Source organism: Rhinolophus hipposideros, assembly GCF_964194185.1.
Source record: "Rhinolophus hipposideros genome assembly, chromosome: 19".
Lineage (NCBI taxonomy): Eukaryota > Metazoa > Chordata > Mammalia > Chiroptera > Rhinolophidae > Rhinolophus > Rhinolophus hipposideros.
The window spans coordinates 14,157,176-14,176,310 of record NC_138065.1 but is presented as its reverse complement, the minus strand read 5'-3'; the positions used below and the strand labels follow the sequence as shown (position 1 = coordinate 14,176,310).

General features: G+C 48.0%; 1 protein-coding gene across 6 annotated transcripts in view; it reads left to right on the top strand.

Moving 5' to 3' along the window:
* ELAPOR1 (endosome-lysosome associated apoptosis and autophagy regulator 1) overlaps positions 1-19,135 on the top strand; it is a 61,134-nt gene that overhangs the window by 33,032 nt on the left and 8,967 nt on the right. For all 6 annotated transcript variants that reach the window (XM_081025057.1, XM_081025055.1, XM_081025058.1 and 3 more), the window contains exons 4-14: positions 3,336-3,483; positions 3,941-4,021; positions 4,628-4,733; positions 4,864-5,013; positions 10,337-10,425; positions 13,558-13,735; positions 14,439-14,567; positions 15,031-15,121; positions 16,732-16,837; positions 17,110-17,247; positions 18,523-18,786. In XM_081025057.1, the coding sequence (XP_080881183.1) occupies positions 3,336-3,483; positions 3,941-4,021; positions 4,628-4,733; positions 4,864-5,013; positions 10,337-10,425; positions 13,558-13,735; positions 14,439-14,567; positions 15,031-15,121; positions 16,732-16,837; positions 17,110-17,247; positions 18,523-18,786 (1,480 nt within the window). The remainder of the gene's footprint in view (positions 1-3,335; positions 3,484-3,940; positions 4,022-4,627; positions 4,734-4,863; positions 5,014-10,336; positions 10,426-13,557; positions 13,736-14,438; positions 14,568-15,030; positions 15,122-16,731; positions 16,838-17,109; positions 17,248-18,522; positions 18,787-19,135) is intronic.

The window sequence follows — 19,135 nt, the reverse complement described above, 5'->3', positions numbered from 1 at the left end:
ACCCCCAGGTCTCTGCCTCAAAGCCACTTCCTCACAGAAGCCACCCCGACCCCCTTACACGCTGTATCATCTTGTATTTTTCCGTATGACACTTATCATAGTTATTACTCCATGATTAACTGTGTGATTAGTTAAGTTTCTGTCTCCTCAACTAGAAATCAGTTCAGGTTCCAAGAGGGAGGGGAGCAGGTCTGTTTTGTCTTTTGCTGTGACTCCAGCATCTAACATCTGGGAAAAAGTCAACATGAAATAAATACTCGAGAACAAAACAAGCCAACGCGATGGAGTTTCCTGGCAAGATCCCAAGCCTTCAGGGGCTCAGTCATCTTTAGTTCCTGGATAAATGTCCCAGGAACTAAGATGCTGGAAACAGTTCTCAGATCTGAGACTGGGATAAGCAAGAGGGAACAGAAGCAAAGAGGAGTAATGTAGAAAGGGTATTGTTTGTTAGTGGAGAAGAAAGGACAGAAGGCCAGGTCCTGTGAAGGTGAAATAAGAATGAGAGAAAGACAGATGTACACATGAAAAGGGGTCTCAAACATTGGAAGCTTCTAAGTTTTCCTGTAGAGTTTCTTCTTTCTAACCTGAACTTATGGAGCAGTGCCACGCAGCGTGAGCCAGGCAGAGTGAGAATTCCTCGCTTTCTCACCTCGTCCTCGCTTTCCACAAGGCCATGGTAAAGCACAGCAGGCATAAGCAGACCACAGCGAAATGACCATGAACACGTTTCCTAATCACTTCCACGCCACAGTTTCCTTATAGTAAAAAATAGTACTCTCCTTATAGGTTCTGGTAAGGATTAAATGAGATGATACATGTAAGAAATTTGGAGTCATGGCTGGCACTAGAGATCCATCAAGATGTGTTATCATTGAAATTGAAATGCTCTTCACCAGGGACAGCTCCGACAAACATCAGCATTGTAATGCATTTTGCAAATGTAATCCATTTATGGAATCCTTTTCATTATTCATCCAACTTCAGGACTTATTGATAGCTGATGTCAGGGAGCATACCAGCATTGAGTGTTGTTGCTTTTAACAGGCGAAATCGATACCATTAGGTTAGCTGGGGTGTCTCGGATGAGCTCAGAATAGGTATTCTGGATGCTTCCATTTGAAAATAACACTAACTGTTTAAGAGCTGGAAGTACCACGTTATCCCGACAAACATGGGGAAACTAGTGGACTAGTTTGAGTTGCCTTAACTGGCCACATACCAACAACTGGAGACCTGGGCTGGTTTCAGGTGAAACAGTGAGATTGTCTTTGAGCACCCACTTCCTACCTCCTTCTGTTTAATCCTCCGAGTCCCTCTGACCGGCCAGACCCAGGGCTTGGTGCTGGGGAAACAACAGTGAACAAGATAAATCTGGCCTCTGCCCCCACCACGTCTGCAAACCAGTCAAGAAGACGGACAATTAAAGAATTCAAGTATGATCAGAAGAGAAAACCAAATTGCAAACAAACTCAGAAAAGATGTGCAACCTCACTAATAATCAGGGAAAGGCGATTTATAGCCCAATGAGACTATCTCCTTCCTCATCATGTCAGCAACAATTTTCAAGTCTGACCATTGCAAGTTGGGGGAGGATGTGGAACTCTCTTCCACTACCTGTGGGTGTGAAATTGGAGCCACCACTTTGGAGAACAACGTAGCAGTAGCTGGTAAAGCTAAAGGTTCACGTGCCCTCTAAACCTGCAGTCTACTCAGGCATTGCACTCAGACGTGTGTAGAAAGAGACAGGGGGAGAATGTTCCTAACAGGTGTGTACAATAGCAAAAAATTGGAAACAATAAAATGTCCACCAACAAGCAATGTGTAAATAAATGTAGTAGAGCCATACGAAGCAGTATTATATAGTAGTAAAAATGAAAGAAGAGCTACACATGTGAATATGGGTGAATCCCACAAGCATTATAGTGAAGCAAAAAAAAAAAAAAAAGGCAATTTCCGAACATACTTATGATACCATTTACCTGAAGCTTAAAAATATGCAAAGTACTCATATGTTGTTTAGAGATACATGCATGATTACTAAAGGATAGAGAACTACATGGGGATATTAAGCACCAAATTCAGGGGAAAGTGGTTGGTTACTTGGCAGTGCGGGAAAGGAGTGTGTGATAGGAAGAGGCTTAAGATTAGTTAGGGGTCCACCTGGGCTTTTGCTGTATCCCTTAAGCAGAGTGGTGGGTCTTAAATATTTCATAATATACTTAAATGAAATGGAGTAGGATCATGCTTATGAGAAAGGAAGCAGTGAGAGCTAAGGACACACACAGCAGAGTCAGGTAAAGAGTCAAGAACTTCTCAGATTAGGCGGCATTTAGACACGGGTAAGAATTAAACAGAGAGGGGAGGAGGAAGTTTGTTCCAGGAAGAGGGAATAGCATGTGCAAAGACCCAGGGTGAGAGAAAGAAATTCTCTAGGGCTGGAGTGTAGAGAATGGGTGAGGAATTTGTGCCCTATCCTAGGGGAAATGGGTTTTCAGCAGGGAAGTGACACGGTCAGATTTTTGTCCTGGAGGGTCTCTCCAGCCAGTGTGAAGAACGGTCTGGAGGAGGAAGGACTGGATGCCGGCAGGTCAGTCAGGGGGTCCGTTCAGAGCTGAGGGTGGGGGGAGGAGGAATAGGAAGAGCCTTTGGGCGGGGTGGACAGAGTTGACAGATATTTAGAAAACTAGTCCCATCCCATAAAAACTAGTTACTTGGTGGACATTTCCAGAAAAACAGGTAAAGTGGCCTGATGGCCTTCTGAGTTCTGAAGAATAGCTGTATCTACTGACTTCTTTGACAGCTTTGGAGTTAGGCAGACCTGGGTTAGCATCTCAGCCCTGCCATGTGCTGGCTGCGTGATACTGGACAAGTACTTGGCAAGCCTCAGTTTCATTATCCATTAAGTGGGGGAAAAAACCTGCACTTGCTCTTACTGATGAAAACAAATGATTAGGTTGGTGCAAAAGTAATTGCGGTTTAAAAGGTTAACTAATTGCAAGCAACGCAATTACTTTTGCACCGGCTTAATATAAAGCAGTTTACTACTTGAGAGATAGTAAGCAATCAATACATGTTATCCACTCCCCCAACTTCACCTGCCATCTCTCTTCCAGGTAGCTCTACATGATGTGGGGGCACGCCTCTTGATGGCTGTACCCCCAGGCTCCTTAATCTGGAGGTCATTCTTCACTAAGCATTTTCAGGTCTTCGCTTCCACTTGTGAATCTCAAATCTGGAATCCCCCCACAGACCGAGCAGGACAGGAGACCTGCATATCACAGAGCCTGGTGGCTCATGCCCCTGACGGTGAACTTGGCTCCCGTTCCAACCCACAGGTCCAAGTGGGTCCCCCTGGGCGACTACATCTCCTCCAACACAGACGAGTGCACGGCCACGCTGATGTACGCTGTCAACTTGAAGCAGTCGGGCACTGTCAACTTCGAATACTACTACCCAGACTCCAGCATCATCTTTGAGTTTTTTGTAAGCCCCTGGCCAAGGGGGAGCATGGGAGGGAAAGACGCTCCAGGGCTCAGATTCATTTGCGGGAATCACAAGCTAGTCATGCTTGGGAAATTTCCACAGTTGTTTTCCTTCTGGAGAGAACTGTGGACAAAATGAGCTGAAGCTTCAAGAGGTGAGGGACTCTTAGGGAAAAGAGCAGGATCTGGGAGATCCTAGAGGTTTTTGCTTTGCTCAGACATGAAAACAGCATGTAACCCTTCTAAGTTATTTCTTTGGTGTCAATGCCCTGATGTTTTGTGTGTGTGACTAGCTCCTACCCTACTTCAAGGCTCATGTGTTCTGAGACCCATTCCTAAAGGAAATTGGCAACGCTTGTCCCGTAAGAAGGGGCCTCTGGAAGGGTGCTGTGGCATGGGGTGAGGGACCCATTTCCTTAGAAGGCAGACACTCTGACCCCAAAGTCCTGCCGCCTCAGGTTCAGAATGACCAGTGCCAGCCCAATGCAGACGACTCCCGGTGGATGAAAACCACAGAGAAAGGATGGGAATTCCACAGTGTGAGTATCAGCCTTCCTGGAGCCTTTCCTGGACATACCAGTGTTCCCTAGAAACCCCAGAAAAGGAACCAAGGGCCTTTCCTCTAAGGAGTACTTCCTCCCAGCCTGGGCTTCCCCCTCTCTCCCTAGAGTGCAGGGCTCTGCCAGGATGAGGACGCTATGATTTCTCTCCTCTTGAGTTGACAGAATGGGTGTGGGCTGACTTGTTCCTCTGACTTGTCGCCAAGGACCAGAAGCTTTCCAGCATTAAGGGCCAGTTCTTCCGGGGATGAGGCATGGGTAAATAGAAGCAAAGAATGAGGGAATTCCAGCCATCCGAGGTCCTTTCGGGTCCCTTCCTCAGTCTCACCATAGAGATGCTCATAGTATATGTGACTGAGGGAGAAGCAGGACAAGGCGGGAGAGGGTTACAGAGGCGGCTTAGAAGGAGAGAGGAGCTAAGCCAAGATGGGAAGAAGGGCAAAACCGAGGAAGTTGAGGGGGAGGCTTGGAATAGGCACTGCCATGCAGACTGTAAGAGGAGGGGTCCCAACAAGAGTCTAATCCAGTGCATTAGGGAGATCTGTTTCTGAGACTGAACTAACTCTTCCTGTTGGTGGTTTTTAGGTTGAGCTAAATCGAGGCAATAACGTCCTCTATTGGAGAACCACAGCCTTCTCAGTGTGGTCCAAAGGTTCCAAGCCAGTACTGGTGAGAAACATCGCCATAACAGGTACAGAGAACAGGGTTGGGGTTGGGCTCTGCTGCCGAATTTCTGGCCTTGTGACTCTGCGGGGCTCAGCCCCCAGGCACTCAGGCTCTAGGCTCAATTTTTGCTTTTCTGTGTTGTTCTTCTTCCCTAGGGGTGGCCTACACTTCAGAATGCTTCCCCTGCAAACCCGGCACATACGCAAACAAGCAGGGCTCCTCTTTCTGCAAACTTTGTCCAGTCAACTCTTATTCCAATAAGGGAGAAACTTCTTGCCACCAGTGTGACTCAGATAAATACTCAGGTGATGTTTCTGAGGGCAGGAAGAGTTCGGTGGGTGTTACCAAAAAACACAGGGAGAAACAGGAAGCAGAGCGGTCCTTCTGGTCAAACTCAAGACTGATCATTTTTTAAAAATTATTTATATTCAGAATATATATAGAGTTTGAGTCTCAATGTAGCTTCTTCTTCACATCCTAAGTTATAGGGCTTCTGTTCAGCTAGTATTTAGATGGTTCTCATGGTTGACTGTTCTGTAATTTAGTTGTAATTTTAATGTGGTCATGGAAGGAGGCAAGCACAGCATTTACCTACTCCGCCATCTTGCCCCAGGCCCGAAACTAATAACTCTTAAACCCTTGCTTTCTACACCCCGGAAGAGCCTTGCCAATCCACACTCCACCAATCACTCTGGAAATAAAAATGAAATCATTCAATAAGCATTTATTGAGCCTCTACAATCTGCCAGGCTCTATGCTAGGTGCTTGGAATATATCAGTAAACAAAATAGACAAAGATGCTTTGTCTTCGTGGAATTTATATTCTGGAGGGAAAAGGACAGACAATAAACAATAGCTATCATAATAAATATATAAAAGTTTATGTAGTATGTTAGACAGTAAAAAGTGCATGGTGCCATGGCAAAAAGAGAAAAACAACCCAGGGTCAGAAGGCTTAGGAGAGCTAGGGAAAGGGGTTACAATCTTTTTTTTTTTTTAAGCAGTAAAACTTTTTAAATGAAATCTTATACAGTATAAGATTATAATTATAAATAACAGATAGAGTGGATTAAAGGTATACATTTATATATTTTATAACAATTATTATCAAAGTTAATTCAGAAGAGCCATAAGGCTACGTTAATGAGCAAAATATTTTGATAACAATTGCTAAAGATAGAATTTACAATCTGTTATCAGCCTGAGCATTCATTGAATCCAAAGATTTCCTTTTTAGGAAATCCAGGGTTCCTTGGAACACAGTTTGAAAACCACTGTTCTAAGGGAAAATAAGAGGACAGCAGGAAGCAGCCTATTTCTACAGTCTCTGTATAGCTTCCCAAAGCATCCCAACTTGAGAAACAAGACCTGGTCATTTGCGGGGGCACAGGGGCAGCAGGGCTCTGGTGTAGGATTGGCAGTGCTCCCAGAGGGTCCTCTGCTCAGGCAGGCCAGTGGTTGGCAAGGGGACCAATCGCCAAGACAGATTCTGAACAAACTAGTAGGGAGAGAGAAAGAGTCCCTTCTCTTCCCCTGCAAACACTCATAACTATTCCATTTTCCTTTCTTACACAACCATATACAAACCCAGATCAAGGCCCGCTCTCAAGCAGACCCCCATATTCCTACACTGACACACCCACCCTTCACACAGGTGTTACAGTATGTGTTTGCTCAGCCCAGACCAGCCATTGACCCTGTGAACTGCTTATTTTTACACTATTCCTAAAACAAAAATCCTATTTATCTACACAGATCTTGCCAAATGAGTATAGTTTTCAGCAAGAACAGGAATGTTCAGATCTTTAGGGAAATTCTTATCTATGTCTAAATTCCTGTTTTTCCACTTGAATTTCTTATTCCTCTTCCCTGCCCTATCAATGGTAGCCTTTGTTATTTGTTAGTCTAAGTCTCCAGCTCCCTTTCCAGCCCAGCTGTTGTATAAGGGTTTGAATGGCAAGGTGTTTCTAGGAAAACTGCGTAAAGTATTTTGATCAACTCTGTGTAAACCGATTTTTATCCAGAGAACTGTTACAAAAGTGTTCAGTTGGGAGTCTGAATTCTTGGAATCTATGCCATGATTTCCCAACCTACCCCTTTGACTTGGTAGTAAGTTTTTACTATGAAGAGCATGGTCAGCTTGTCAACCATCTCACCAGCCAGGTGTACAAAGGGAGTCACGTTTCTTTGGGACTTGACTCTTCTAGAACAGTGTCAGTGGGAAGCTGGGAAAATGCAGAGTCTGATGAGGGCCTATGATGGAAGGTGCACGAAGGGAGTGACAGAAGGCCCTGTGGCCAGTCCATCTTCGTTTATAAATCAGGTGAGTGGCTGCTAGATGGCAGGGCTTGAGCTTGGTGCTAGGATTAGAGCTGGTGCCTGCCTTCCAGATTATGTTGAAAAATGGAAATGTGGTTATAGAAACACATAAGTACAGTAGCTCCATGGCGCAGGAGGTGCTGGGACAGGAGCGCTGGGTGTCGCGTGCAGTGGAGGCAGAGAAGTGAAGTGGTCCGTCCTGTCTGGGGACGAACGAAAGGCTTCCCGAACGGTGGTCTTAGAGATGAGCTGAGTCTTGAAAGAGGAGATGGAGATTTGATGGAAGCTGGATATTCTGGAAGTGTAAGCCAAGGCCAGAAGGTTCAGGGAACTTCCAGTAACTAGCATGGCTAGAGCTCATTGGGAGAAGTCACATCCAAGGCTGAGAGGTGGGCAGGGAGCAGATTATGGACCAGTCCTTCTGTACCACTGATCAAACACTGGGATTTGATCTTTTCAGCAGTGGAGGCCATTAAAGAATTTTATGCTGGGGAGTGACCTGATCTGGCTTGTGCTTTGGAAAGACCCCTCTGGCTGCCATTTGGAAAATGGAGGAGGAAGGGAATGGCTGGCTGGAGGCAGAGGGCCCAGCCAGCAGGTTGTGCAATAGGCTCCATTGCTGGTTTCCAGGACCTAGGCTAAGGCAGAGCCAATGGGGGTGGACATGTTAAGGTAAAAGGCTTCACTGAAAGCATCTTTCTCATTAACACCTAAAATTTGATCAGTAGGATTAATTCCTTGGTGTTACATTTAATATTAGGGATTCATTTCCTAACAGAGTAGCACGGGATTTAAGAGCATGGACTCCAGAACAAAATTACTGTGGTTCAACTCCCTGCTCCATCATTTACTAGCTGTTCCACCCTGGGCAAGTTGCATGTCTTGGGCCTCAGTTTCGTCATCCATAAAATGGAAATGACAATAGTCATATCAACCTCACAGTGTTATTGTGTGGATTAAATAATACAGGCAAAGGATTTAGAACAGTGCTTGGCATGAAGTAATTTGATTAATTCATTTAACTTAAGGCCTGTCCCAGCAGCCCTCTTTTAATATAAAAATATTCTTGGCATATATAACAATCATAATATGTCACTTGTATAGAACTTTACAATTTACAGAACGTTATCTCATTTATTACTCACAGCATCGTACAGGAGTGACTTCCCCATCTACGAATGAATCAGGAACAGCTCAGAGAGGTTAAGGGATTTGCTCAGAGTTTCAGATAGTATCTGAGCTGGGCCATGTGTTCACTGGGTACTTCAATCCTCAGGGGAAATGTTTTCCTTTGATAAAATGGATCAGCATGAGAACACTGTCATCTTGGAGGCAAAAGAGGACACTGAAATGAGGAAGAAGGTGCAGAAAGAGGAGTTGGAGCCCCCAACATAAACTTTATATGCTTACAGTTTCGCCAAAGGCCAATCCTACAGGAATCACTTTTCACATTCTCACCAAACATCTAGGCTGATCTTTCAAACTTGACTAGTACCCAACTTACATACCATGATGAAACCTGAGCTAGGAAAATAAGGTCTATCTCCGGCTTTGGGTTAATCATTTATTGAAACCAACTTAGCCGTTGTCAATGTGTAAACAGCTGGACCATTTTTGCTGAAACCTGGAGCTAGGGTGTCAGGTTGAGCAAATATTGACAAGCAGAAAAAGGTTCTGGTGTGGAATGTACTTTCTAGCACGTAACTTGCAATTTGCTAGATCCAATATGCAAAGTCCTGGGAACCGGAGTGTTTTCAGCAGTTTCCCCCAAATTTCTCCTAGACAAGCCAATCAAAAGCAGAAATCCCTGTATCCCCCATGCTGAATTAGGCCTTCTGCTTGTTAACCACGTAAATGAGCTGAGAAGACCCCAGCTGTTTCTCAGCCAGTAGTTCCCTCTTGCCCAAGCTAATAAGGTGGCGACAGAAGAGATGCGGAAATGGGTGGTTGTGGGAACTCTGCAGTGCAGGCCAACACAGCAATAATTAGGAGATTTTCTGATCTAGGAACTCACTTGGTCCCTTGCGAAGAAGAAGGGATCAGTTGAGAAATAAACCCTAAACTGGAAGGGAAAGAAAGAGATTTTTAATCCTTATTTAAAATTCCATAAAAGTTACCAAATAAAAATAATTCCTACAAACACCAGGTAACAATAATTACCAGCATTTCAGGATTACATACTTGGCATTACAACATGCCAAGTATGTGCTGGCTCCAGCAAGGTAGATATTAACATTCCTTCTCTGCAGATGCGAACACTGGCTCAGAGAGGTTAAGTAACTTGCCTAAAGTGACACAGCTACTAAATGACCTGCCTAACTTAAATCTCATTCCACTCTGCTATACTGCCTGTCAAGTTATATAGAAAGAGAGGGAGTCTCACCATTATCAAATGCTTACCTGCAGGGGACACAGTAGTCATATTAAAAATAGTGGTGACTGTAGTATTAGTAGCAGTACTAGTAACAGTAGTAGTAGTATTCTATTGGCATGTGTAAAACAGTGGTTTTTATTCTGGGGAAAGTAAATTTCTTGGAAATTTTACAAATTTACTTGCATGCATTATGTATATTTTTCTGGGTAGAAGAAACAGTCTTTTCAAATTCGCAAAAGGGTTCATAATTCAAAAAGGTGAAAACCATTGCTTTAAAGAGGGATGCACTGAAATAGTTCTTGCTATCCAGGGGTTTAAAGGATAAAAACAGAACAAACACAGACTTGAGGAGAACTTACAGAGAGCAAAATTCATAAAATGAATAGTTAGTAACATTTTTTTATCAGGTGCAGGTCAAGGGTTAGAGAGAGTGCTGAGATGCTTGCGGGGGTGGTGGGTGGAAAAAGTGGAAAGAAAATATTAAGAGAAAATTCAAAGAATCTGAACAAGAGTATGAAGGCGCTGTCCTAAACTTCCCTGCATTTCGGCTTAATCCTTCAGGAGCAGGAACCGCACACAGAGTTAGGATTCCGAGTCACCTGGACGGTGGTGGTTTCAGGGAACTTGGGTTAGAAGTGGTTGACCTGCAATATGCCCTTTCTAGCTACCTGCCCTGGGGGCTGGTCCTTTGGCCGGTCCCCTTGTCCACGCCCTGCCCTGGGGGCCAGTGCAGGCCCAGTGGTTTCTCATCAGCACCATGGAGAGGTACAAAGAGCTGTCTGTGCAGGGCTCTAGGGAGCAGCAATGCTGCCACTGAGGCAACTACCTGTCGGGCTGTGCCTCAGAGTCTCGAGGGTCATAGGTCACAGGCCAGTGGTCAAGAGCTCTGCTTTCTTACATAACTTCATGTATTTGTCCTTGCTTCTGTCCTTCAGAAAAAGGATCCTCTTCCTGCAAACTGCGCCCAGCGTGCACAGACAAAGACTACTTCTACACGCACACAGCCTGTGATGCCAACGGAGAGGTGGGTAGTGCGGGCCTGCGGCCCCTTTGCCCATTCCCTTGGCTTTCCACCTTTGGAGCTGTAGCCGTCCCTGAAGCTGGCACCAGAGAAAACCCCACAAACCTCCACAGTGACCCCAGGGCCAGTGGGGAGGCAGGCAAAATGAGATGGCCTCATTCGTTTTCAGGTCAGAAACTGGTTTTGCCACCTTTGTTCAACCGCTTATCCATATAGGCTCTGTTTCAAAAAGCCCTTTCACTTTCTTTTGATGTCTTTCCTCTGAAAGCCTTTCCTGGAGGCCACAGCATCACTGAGTCAGCAGTCTTTTGGGTTTTTTTCCTTTCGGTACTAATCGCTGTGCCACGCATTGTGCGCCAGTGGGGCAATCAGATTTTAAGCCAGGTTCCTGCCCTGAGGGAGCTCACTGTCCTATGTGGGAGCATGGAGACGAGAGAAAGAGGGCCGGACCAAGGCAACAAGACGTGCAGGGCACTGGGCAGCCCTGGAAGAGGAGTGACCAGGACTGGGGGGGAGACAGCAGATGAATAACAAATGGGTGTATGATGTATCGGATGGCAGTGGTAGGAAGAAAAACTGGAACAGGATTAGGAGAGAGAGAACGGTGTGTGGAGAAGCTATTTTAGAGAGGCTGAGGATGACCTCGCTGAGCGGTAACAGCTGAGCAGAGACCTGAGTAAAGTGAGGAGGGAGCCATAGCCCTTGCCAGGCAGAGGGCCCGCAGGTGTAGAGGTGGCAAGCGAGTGCCTGGTGAGTTCAAGGAACAGCAGTCAGTGAGCAGGGATGGTTCGAGGGCACAAGCAGAGGTTGTCTGTCTTACATTAGATATACTCTGGATGAACTGTCTGTATCTCTAACACAGAAAATAGAATTAGAAGTGGGGAAATCTGCACTAAGCATATGCTTGGCTATTGAGATGCATAAATGTTTGCTGGCTGGACAGCTGGCTGAATTCTCCTCTTGCTAATTAAGCATGGGAGAAAGTCTGGTCCTTAACAGTGATTGTTTTTCATCGTCATCTCTTACTCCCCTCCCTCCCCTCTCCCCAGCCCTCGTGCTTGAAGCATCCAGTAGCCAAGCAAGAATGGCTACGTATCTTACCAACTGCAGCTTAGACTCACTCCTATAGAGTCTGGTGTCCTATGTGACCTTGTAAAAGTTGTCCTTTTCTTGGCCTCAGTTGACTAATTAAATGAGGACAGTCCTGTTCCTTTCCCGCTCCCTGGGAACATCACACGGCTGTCTTCGCTGCCCTCTGCCCCACTCTCTCCCCTCGAAGCTTAGGCCAAAGCCCTCTGGCTTTGTGGTGTGCTCTGCTGCATGGGAGCCTGGGTGTCGGCCCTCACCTGCCCCCCCTCGGGGATTTCGGATGCTGAGTCGGGCCAGAGCCAGCGCTCCCACCTTGCAGGCAGCCACGGCTCAGGGAGGACGCCCTGGAGACGTACAGTGAAGGCGTGCACAGCCACCTGCCGTCACCAGGGACACCTGAGCGAAGTCTTGTGCCTCACGCCTGCACTTGCTCTGCTCGGTCTCATGATTTCCGTTTGTCTGTCTTCTACGCTGTATTTTAAAATCCAGGGACACACTTCAGGCCAACTCCAATGATTGTCCCTGTGGCCTCTGCGTTGCTTCAATGATGTTTCAGTGCCCAATCCATGGGGGCTGCTAACTGCTGCTCCGAGAGATGGCCCACGTCAGTCTTCCAGTTCCACAGGCCTGTCTCTCCATGAGACTCAAGGAGACAGCCGGGTGGGATACATTAGCACGAGCCTGGGGCCCTGGCCATTCACTGCTCTTCACAGGGAGGCAGGCTGAGCCGGCAGGGGGGCGGGGGGCCCCAGGTCTCACCAGCAATAAGGCAGCTCGGGCGTCTTTGAAGACCATGTCATTTCTTCTCAATAAAATGGACAGATGCCTTAGTCATCCACCCTTTTACAAGTATAGTATGCCGCACAGACCCTTTTCACCGTCACCTCAATGCAGTCCACACAAGCACCTTTTGTCTCTGACTTGACCCCAGGGCCACATAGGAAGCTCGGAGCTGCCCAACCTCACCCCTGACTCAGCAGGGGCCTCTGCAGGGCATCCCCTCTTCTGTACCCAATGCCTCCATTGAAAGACTAGGGATGGCCCTAGTGAGTGACAGACACAACACTTCTCTTGTCTACTGACAGGATGGTTGACTGTTTCACGTGCCTCCACGCCCCCAGTTTCACTGAAATATAACTGACATATAACCTTGTGTAAGTTTAAGGTGTACAATGTGTTCATTTCATACACTTCTGTCTCACAAAATGATGACCGCCATCGTGTTAGCTAACACCTCCACGGGTCATATAATTACCATTTCTTTTTTGTTGTGAGAACATTTAAGATGTTCTCTCTCATCAACTCTCAAGGATATAATACGGAACTATTAACTGTAATTGCCATGCTGTACATTCCATCCTCAGAATTTACTGGTCTTGTAACTGGAAGTTTGTACACTTTGACCAACATTCCCCTTCTTGCCTGGATGTCCCGGGACAGTGTCCAAACCCCCCTGTGGATTGTGATCATGTGACTGTTGCCCTTGCTCGGTGATGAGCTCCTGGAGGGCAAGGGCCACGTCTCCGTCATCTCTGAGCCACGAGGTCTGGCATAGATATATGGGGCTTTCTCTAACTGCCTCCTGAATAAATGAAAAAGTGAAGAACGCACCTGGAAGACAAATTGGAACACCTCAGCCACCCCCTTTCCCCAGGGGTTATGTAGGCCACCTCCATGCCATGCTGTTCTCTGATCTGGGATTTTCACCAGTTGCTTTTCCTGTGACTTGGAGTATTAAGATTCTACACTGGAATCAGAGCTTTCTCTGGAGACAACTGGTCCCCCCGGGCCCTGTCATACAGCCCTTGTGAGGCATAGCCCTCTTCATCTTGTCAGCAGCCCCCCGCAGACGGACACTCACTGAGCACAGCCATGTGCCAGGAGCGGGGCCGGGGGCTTGTGGTACATCAGTGACCACAGCAAAGTGTCCCCTCCCCCCTAGGGAGCTTTCATGACAGCCCAGAATCCCCCCAACCCCAAGGTAAATTTTCCGAAAGATGTGCTAAATCCCACACAGGCTGAGCCGTTCTCAATCCATTTCTGCAGACACAGCTCATGTACAAATGGGCCCAGCCAAAAATCTGTGGCGAGGATCTCGAGGGGGCGGTGAGGCTGCCGCCCTCCGGCGTGAAGACCCGCTGCCCGCCCTGCAACCCAGGCTTCTTCAAAACCGAAAACAGCACCTGCAAGCCCTGCCCCTACGGCTCTTACTCCAATGGCTCCGGTAACCCCTTACCACCTAGTCCACACGTCACGCACAGGAGAGGGCCATGTGGGTGGGTGCTCTGGGCGGTCAGCAGAGCACGGACTCTCCTCCGGAGGGAGGCAGTCAGGGCCAGGCCACCGCTGGGGACCTAAGAGAGGTCCGGGTGGGCTCTGTGTGGAGGTCAGAGTCACCTTGGAGAATGGCCTGCCCTATTCCTCCTCCAACTGCAAGTGTGGCTCAGGCCCGAAGGTACCCCGTCGTCACCACAGAGGCTGCCAGATGTGGCAGGGACGCTGACCAGAAGGTGTGGGGAGCTGGGATGGCCAGCTGGATACAATCAGAATCTGTCAGCCACGCTGCAAGAGGGAGGTGGGGGGTGGGTGTACCTACGTGAATGCATTTACTGATCATAATGTGACACCATGAACTATATGAATCAGACTAGAAGATACATTTAAGTGTGAAAAGGAACATTTTGGTGGGCAAGTAGGTTAGCTGAAATACTGGAATGAAGAGTCCGTGTTTATGTCTTGAGTTTGTTAAATACATTGTCAGAGTGTTTTAGAGTCGACTTGATACAACGGTGCAGCGGTGCTCAGCACCACCCTGTTCGGCTGACTGCGACTGTTGCCACGACTGTTGCCACTTGTCTGTGTGACAGCAGCTCCAGTCAGGTGGCTGCAGCCTTCTTACTGACCACAGGATCTTGTGGTTCCCCCAGATTGCAGCCACTGCCCAGCTGGGACTGAGCCTGTTGTGGGATTTGAATACAAATGGTGGAATACGCTGCCGGCGAACATGGAAACGACCGTTCTCAGTGGGATCAACTTTGAGTACAAGGGCATGGCAGGTGAGGGCATAGCGGTGGGGCACGGCGGGTGAGGCCCGTGGCAGGTGAGGCCCGTGGCAGGCGAGGGCGTGGCGGGTGAGGCTGTGGCAGGTGAGGGCCTCTCCCCCTACCACGAGCTCTCCGCTCCCTGCACTCCCGCAGGGACTCTTCCAACTTTGCATTTCTTCATAATAGTGAGAACTGGAAAAATATGAGCGAGTCAAACTACCCATTCCCTTGCAAGTTCCACTCCTCGTGGGCATATTTTCTGCCAAATCTGAGTTTCGGAGGCTGAAGCATAACTAGAAACAGTACACACATAACCCAGCCATCCTGGTCTGAGAGCGCCAGTCTCTGACTAAAGCAGTGGGATGAGTAACATGGTTTGTTGGGCGGTGGTTCTGGACACCTCGAAGGACGGTACTCTCTCTCTCCCAGAAGGCCCAGGCCACGGAGGCATTAACTCACCGCATTCCTTTTCCAGGCTGGGAGGTGGCCGGTGATCACATTTACACAGCTGCTGGAGCCTCAGACAACGACTTCATGATTCTCACTCTGGTTGTGCCAGGATTTAGGTGAGGAATACAGAGCTAACGGGAAGCCCATGCCTCCTCGGCCACATCCAAGTCCCACATACCTCGGAATTTGTAGAGGAGAGGGCTCTGGCGTGCTGAAGTAGCAGCTCAGAGCTGAGGGAGCGCGGCGACGGTCTGACAAAGGGAAGCTGAACGCTGACACAGGCTCTTAGCTGCTGCCTGTGCTGTCTCCCCTACGGCTCTCCCATCCCATCCAGCTTCTCCTCTCATTTGCCCGCACGCTATTTGAATGTTTCCTCCTCCCAGCATCAGATAAGATTTGTTAAAAAAAATTTTAAATAGGGCCAGGAGTGCCCATAGACAGTTCATCTTTATTTGGGGCAAGAATATTGGGAGGAATTATTCTTATTGTCATATTTATCCCCAAATCCCAAGGATACTTAGCACAATAGCAATTTGTTTGCCATTTAAAAAAACAAAAGTACAAAAAAAATAGTACAGACAGTGTGGTACTGTGTGGAAAGAGCACTGGCCTGGAAGGCAGTGCACGTGAACTTGGGAACACTGTGCCCCTATAGGATCCTGGTATGCAACACAAGGGAGACTGACAGACTGATTTTGAACTGACTGAAGTTGAGATGATTCTTCCAGCACATTCATTAGCACAACTATGTAGACAGGACCTGAAGGTCCTCAGAATTCAAGCAAATGGCCAAAGCCAGAGAAAAGCCATAAATGGATTTGCAAAGCCAAAGTGAACCTCCTGCCCACATGTGCTTTCAAGATGCGGGGTAACCACTGAATGGGCTCCCCGATTGCCAATTTGCTACTCTGTTCCCTCCTTCAGACTCCCTCCTTTCCACCCCTGGCATGGTGCTCAGCCCATGGGAATTGTTCAGAGGGTATTAGTCTCCTTTTCCTTAATTTACATTACTCAGAGCTGAGCAGATATATCCCGTGTGTGCGAGATGAGCAAATTTTTTAGGCTTTTTGGGGGTGTAACATTCCCGAAAGTACTTTTCAATTTGCAAATCTGATTGCCATAGTAAAAGCTTCTGTACCTCACCCACCCACGCTGCCACCCACCACCCTCCCCTGCCCCTTTGGGTATGGCTCTCTCTTCCCCAAAAGAAGGACCAGCCTGAGAACGAAGGCTGAAGAGATTGCAAGTTGAAGTTTCTGCTCATGCAAACCAGGGGCTGAGCTGCTAAGTCATCGCACACAATTCACCTCTTATGATAGTAGCGCTTCTCAAACTTTAATGTCCATACGCATCACCTGGGGATTATGTCAACATGCCAGTTTTGATTCAGGGGGTCTGGGGAGGGGCCTGAGGTTCGACATGCATCATAAGCTCTGACTCTGGGGCCATACTCTGCTCGTGAGGCCATAGAGCATTTTCCACAGCACTTCTCCATCTGCGACGCCTTTGGATCTCACCACAATGATGACAGGTAAGTAAGAAAGATATTAATAATATCACCTCCACTTTACAGATGAGAAAACTGCACTTTGGCTACGTCAAGGCCATGCAGCCAGGGAGGCAGGACTGGACTTAGTCCCTGATATTTCCAATATATTCAGAACTAATTCCCATCCCCCTTGGCACCACCAGGCCCCTGGGACTGACTTAAGATCTGTGCCCACAGAGCTCCACGGTCGGTGACGGCGGACACAGAGAACAAAGAGGTAGCCAGGATCACGTTTGTTTTCGAGACCGTCTGTTCTGTGAACTGCGAGCTCTACTTCATGGTGGTACGCTTTCCTTGCTTTGCCCGCTATGGGGCTGCAGGGCTAGTGGGAGGGTTGGCCCCCTTCAGCCTTCTGGTGCAGCCACATAACTGACACCCTGCTTTTACGTAGTGATTTCACAGAGGAAGGGCCCAGAATGTCCATTAGGGACTTCACAGGTTAACATGGGTCTGGCCAACTGTGAGTGGCCCCTGGGACGGCGGCGTTATGGGCACCCCCTTCCTTAGCAGCCGCACAGACATCCTGCCTTCTTCACTTGTCTGTCTTGGGTGCAGGGTGTGAATTCTAAGACCAACACTCCGGTGGAGACGTGGAAAGGTCTCAAAGGCAAGCAGTCCTACACCTACATCATCGAGGAGAACGCAACCATGAGCTTCACCTGGGCCTTCCAGAGGACCACCTTCCATGAGATAGTAAGCTCCTCCCCTTCCTCAGACCCTGCTCCCACGAGAGACCTCTGAACCCTGAATGGAGGACTCCTAGCATTAGCCGGAGTAGGAGTGTGAGGCTCAGCACCCACAGTTAGAAGGATCTTACGGCGTCCCGCAGAGAGCTACCCGTTCCAGCCCCAGACTGTATACTTCACTGATCACAACCACATGGACATACATCTCAAGGCATTATGTATCCATACAGCCCAGAAGCGTTGCGCAGTGCAGCTGTGCACTAGAGAATCAGTTAGCCTTGTCCAAATGACTTCCAGGTAAGCTCCTTCAATTACCTGTCTGTCCTCAGCAGCCCCTGCCTTGAGGACATGTGTGTGCCTGACCTGGTATACTCTGTTCATCCCTGTTGGTGGTGGTTTTGGGTTTTTTAAAAGATTTTTATTGGGGAGGAGGAACAGGGAAGGGGAACAGGACTTTCATTGGGGAAGAGTGTGTTTTCCCCAGAACCCATCAGCTCCAAGTCAAGTAGTTGTCCTTTCAGTCTTAGTTGTGGAGGGCGCGGCTCAGCTCCAGGTCCAGTGGCCGTTGTTGGTTGCAGGGGGCGCAGCCCACCATCCTCCCATGCGGGAGTCAAACCGGCAACCTTGTGGTTGAGTACACACACTCCAAACAACTGAGCCATCCGGCTGCCCAGGAGCTCAGTGGCAGCTCAGCAGCAGCTCGTTGTCTTCATTCTAGTTGTGGAGGGCACAGCTCGCGGGCCCATGTGGGAATCGAACCGGCAACCCTGTTGTCCAGAGCTTGCGCTCTAACCAACGGAGCCACATGTCTACCCTCCTATTGTTGTTTTTAATAATAATAACTCTGGTTTTATTTTCTTAACTCAAAGTAGTGCAAGTTCACTGCAGAAAACTCAGAAAGAAGCAAAAAGCAGAAATAAAATCACTCGTAATCCCACTACCTACTTAACATCTAAGTATGATCTACACAGGAGATACTGTACATTTTTTCCCCTCTCACAGGGAAAAGACTTGCTGTTTTCATACAACAGTATCTACTGCATATTTCCTGATGGCACTTAATATTTGTATACATCATTTAAAATTGTCCAGTCTTGTTTTAAAATTACACAAAATGTACACAAAGAGCTACTGCTAAGTGAGTAAAAAGAATCAGATGCTTCTAAGGTTGTTCTCAAGTATTATAGGATAAAAAAGATGAAGTAGTAATTTACTGCTTCCAGAGTACTCAGTTGCTGCTGGTATCCCACACCTCCATCCTCTCTCGTTTCCTTGTTTCCAGGGCAGAAAGTACACGAGTGATGTCGCTAAGATCTACTCCATCAATGTCACCAACGTCATGGATGGGGTGGCCTCCTACTGCCGTCCCTGTGCCCTGGAAGCCTCTGACATGGGCTCCTCCTGCACCTCTTGTCCTGCTGGCCACTACATTGATCGGGGTTCAGGGACCTGCCACTCCTGCCCCCCTAACACGATCCTGAAAGCCCACCAGCCCTATGGAGTTCAGGCCTGCGTGCCCTGCGGTCCAGGGACCAAGAGCAACAAGGTGCCAGCAGCGTGTTGTGCATTCTAACCTTGGTCTTGTGGATGTACCACCTCAGAGGGTGCCCGGCCCGAGATGGGGTTCCTGAGGGCCTGATCCCCACGCGCAATCTGGAGCACACTCCCAGGTTGGAGTCCCGGACGACAGCCATGCAGGCTGTGACCGTGGATGGCAAATTCTTACCTGTAACAGTTGGTTCCCAGGGTCTAGGCCTCAGCCACGGACAGGTGTCATCTTCAAGAGATGAGTAAGGGAGATCTGGGACCCTCTGGTCCTCAGGGTTACTTGGCATCTGTGCAGAGACCTGAAGGGAAGAAAGAGTGGGACCTGTGGCTCATATTCAGCCTACTTC